General features: G+C 40.2%; 1 protein-coding gene across 1 annotated transcript; it reads left to right on the top strand.

The window, feature by feature from the left end:
- The first annotated feature begins 1,078 nt into the window (after positions 1–1,078).
- On the top strand, positions 1,079–2,645 carry LOC149187004 (mogroside I-E synthase-like). The gene is made up of 2 exons (XM_089412721.1): positions 1,079–1,559; positions 1,672–2,645. Exons 1-2 carry the CDS (start codon positions 1,079–1,081, stop codon positions 2,643–2,645), a joined length of 1,455 nt encoding a protein of 484 aa, XP_089268847.1.
- The last annotated feature ends 614 nt before the right edge of the window (positions 2,646–3,259 follow it).

Raw genomic sequence — 3,259 nt, 5'->3', positions numbered from 1 at the left:
GCCTTACCAGGGAATAAATTATTTTAATGTGATGTATAGAAAAATATTCAATATAAATTATCAAAAAAATATTTTAATAAAAATTACTATTGACATATACTTAAAATTATATTAATAATAAAAAATCATTTTAATGTCAATTATATATATATCTCACCAAAAAATTAATTTTTTATAGTTAAATATTTATTTAATATTATATATATTTAAAAATATAATTTAAATAACAAAAATCAACCCAATGTATTTCACAATCAAAAAAATCATGAGTAAAAAAATTTGATACTTCTCACGTTAAATCGATACTTAAATAACTTACCGTTATAATAAATTGCAAATTGCAAACGGTCACATCCAACAAGTTGGTTTGGTTCAGGTTGGGAAAATGCTATTTCCAACCGCATAGCCTCATTAATGCGGGGCTACATGTGCAGGAGATAGCCACCTCGCGTTTAGATAATAAAAAAAAAACGGCGTAGTACCCACCTCGCGTGTTATAAACTCCTATCTCCTGTGCATGTAGCCCCGCATTAATGAGGCTATGGGGTTGGAAATAGGGGTTGCCTTCAGGTTGGGTGGGTGCCTCGAACCTCTAATTTTGGTTCAGGTGGGGTAGGTGCCTCGAACCTCTAACCGAGACGAGGATGCCCTTTGGAGACATCGCACAACGCACGACTGCCGGTCACGATGGTATTGTTTATTCCTTGGACCGTTGAATTTTGGTAATATTCAGAGAGTAGTGAGTTCAGTAATATTGGTCAAAATGTCAAACTCGAGAATATTCCTTAGAATATTCACAAAATCACATGTAGTACCCTATTTTGTAGGCTGAATTTTATGATGAGCTACTCATCCTCCGTCACCCTTATGTCGCTGGATTATGAGGAAATGTGACGACACAAACTGTTTGACCATTCACGGCCGTCGGATATAAAGATTGAATTCAAGGTCTCCTCTTCTATTCAAGTCTTTAAATTTGTAGGCCTACCCCTAATTTTTTGCTGTGGTTTTGTGGTGTTAGAGAAGCTGTATATCTATTATTAACAGGAATCTGTTGCAGCCCTTGCATAGTGCAGTCATGGAGAAGGAGATGAAAAAGATTAAGGCTCACGTCCTGGTCTTGTCATACCCAGGAACCGGCCATACAAATCCAATGCTGCAGTTCTCCAAAAACATCGCCTCCAGAGGATTGCTCGTCACCTTCGTTACTTTCACCTACAATCATGACAAAGTCATACAAGCCAAGGAGGACCTGCAACGCCTTAAGCTCACAATACAATTCGAGTGTATTCCAGAAGGGCTTCCTGAAGACTATCCGCCCGACTCAAACGTGAGCAACTTTGTTTTCAATCATTTGAGCAACAACTTCGACGGCTCGAAATTAGAGCAGCTGATCCAACGACTGAATTCCAGTGGGAACGCTCCACCAGTGTGCTGTGTCGTTTACGACCCATTTCTTCAATGGGGTCGGCAAGTTGCAAAGAAGATGAATATTCCTCACGCTTTGTTCTGGACGATGAGCACTGCAGTTTTCTCCATCTATCATCACTTCCACAATGGTCCCACTCTGCGCTCTCTGCATCGCTTTTAATTTGCAGTACTGCTGGTTAATGCAATACTTGTATTAATTTGTTGTTATATGTTTCTCAATCTACATATGATGTCTCACAGGGGCAACGTGGGACTCAAGTCAAGTGCCAGAGAGCGTGGAAATTGCCATTCCTAGCCTTCCTGAACTGAAATTGGGGGATTTACCTGCGGCATTCACAAGTAGTACAGTACACAAACTGCAATCTTATCTCCAGCAAATGGACGGCCTCAGCGATGCGTCGTGGGTGCTTGCGAACACCTTCTATGAATTGGACCCCGAGACGGTCAATTATCTGACATCAATGGGAGTGACATTTCGAAGCATAGGGCCTTGCGTACCCTCCGCTTTTCTGGACGGACGCAATCCCCATGATTCACAAGTGGGCGCAGATCCTTGGAAAGCGACGGACGCCGTGCAAAAATGGCTGGACAAGAATCCCCCGTCGTCCGTCGTGTACATTGCTTTTGGCAGCATCACCTTCCTAAGCGCACAACAAATCTATGAATTAGCATTGGGGATTCAGTGCAGTGGTCAGAATTTCTTGTGGGTCATTCGCCCTCCTCCCGGCCATGAAGACATTGGGGAATTTTTGCCGGCAGGCTTTGTGGAAGAAACCAAAGGGCGGGGTCTGGTTGTGAACTGGTGCGTTCAGTTGGAGGTGTTGTCTCATCCGTCGGTGGCCGCTTTTATGAGCCACTGCGGGTGGAATTCGACGCTGGATGCCCTGAGCTTGGGGGTTCCAGTGCTGAACTTGGGCGTGTGGACTGATCAGACTACTAATTCGAAATTCTTGGCGGATGTGTGGAAGACGGGAGTGAGGATGAAGAAGCGAGAAGATGGGACGGTGGGAAGGGAGGAGATCGAGAGATGTGTGAGAATGGCTATTGACAAGACGAGTAAAGCGGGAGAAGAATTGCGGAAGAATGGTGTGAAATGGAAGGAAATGGCCAAAACTGCCATGAGCGAAGGCGGGTCTTCTGATATAAATTTGAACGAATTTGTTAAGGGGGTCATTGCCAAAGCCAAACAATCATCGTTGTCTGCTCCGCACTAGATTGGCACTCAGCTCCCATCCGAAACGTGCTGTCAACAATATTTTTAATAACGCATCGTGAGTCCAAGGTAGAACAACAGGGTCTTCCACAGGGGACGGGAGCCCATGTTAATCTTCGAGTTTGGTTACTTGTATCTAAATTTGGTTTCACTTTGGCTTTGTTAATCCATCATTCTAAATTCATTAAGATTCATCTGACATTGAGATAATCCATCCTTGGATTCACATGCACTCATCTCAGCATCGAAGGATCCATCATTGGATTCACTTGCACTAATCTCAGCATTGAAGGAATAAACACTCATCATGGAAATTTTTAATTATGAAATTTTCAATAAAATTATAATTTGTTGTTTTGAAATTTTATATTTATTGGTTAACAATAAAACATTTCCTCGATACTTATTCTCGGAATAAATATTATTTTTTACACAATCATATTTAAAAAAAAATAAAAAATATATTTATTATTGTTATTTATAATAGTTATAGTAAAAAAAAAAAATATTCACACATAATAGATTACATATACTTTAGGAGTGTGTCATATTATTTTGTTTTTTAATTTTTTTAAATATTTAATTTCAAATATTTTTATAAGAAATTTAATGTAT

Source organism: Pinus tabuliformis, chromosome 3_1 (genome assembly GCF_031772625.1).
Source record: "Pinus tabuliformis cultivar Carrire ecotype Pingquan chromosome 3_1, CPIR1, whole genome shotgun sequence".
NCBI lineage: Eukaryota > Viridiplantae > Streptophyta > Pinopsida > Pinales > Pinaceae > Pinus > Pinus tabuliformis.
The sequence above is the reverse complement of the archived record's forward strand: the minus strand, read 5'-3'. Positions and strand labels throughout refer to the sequence as shown.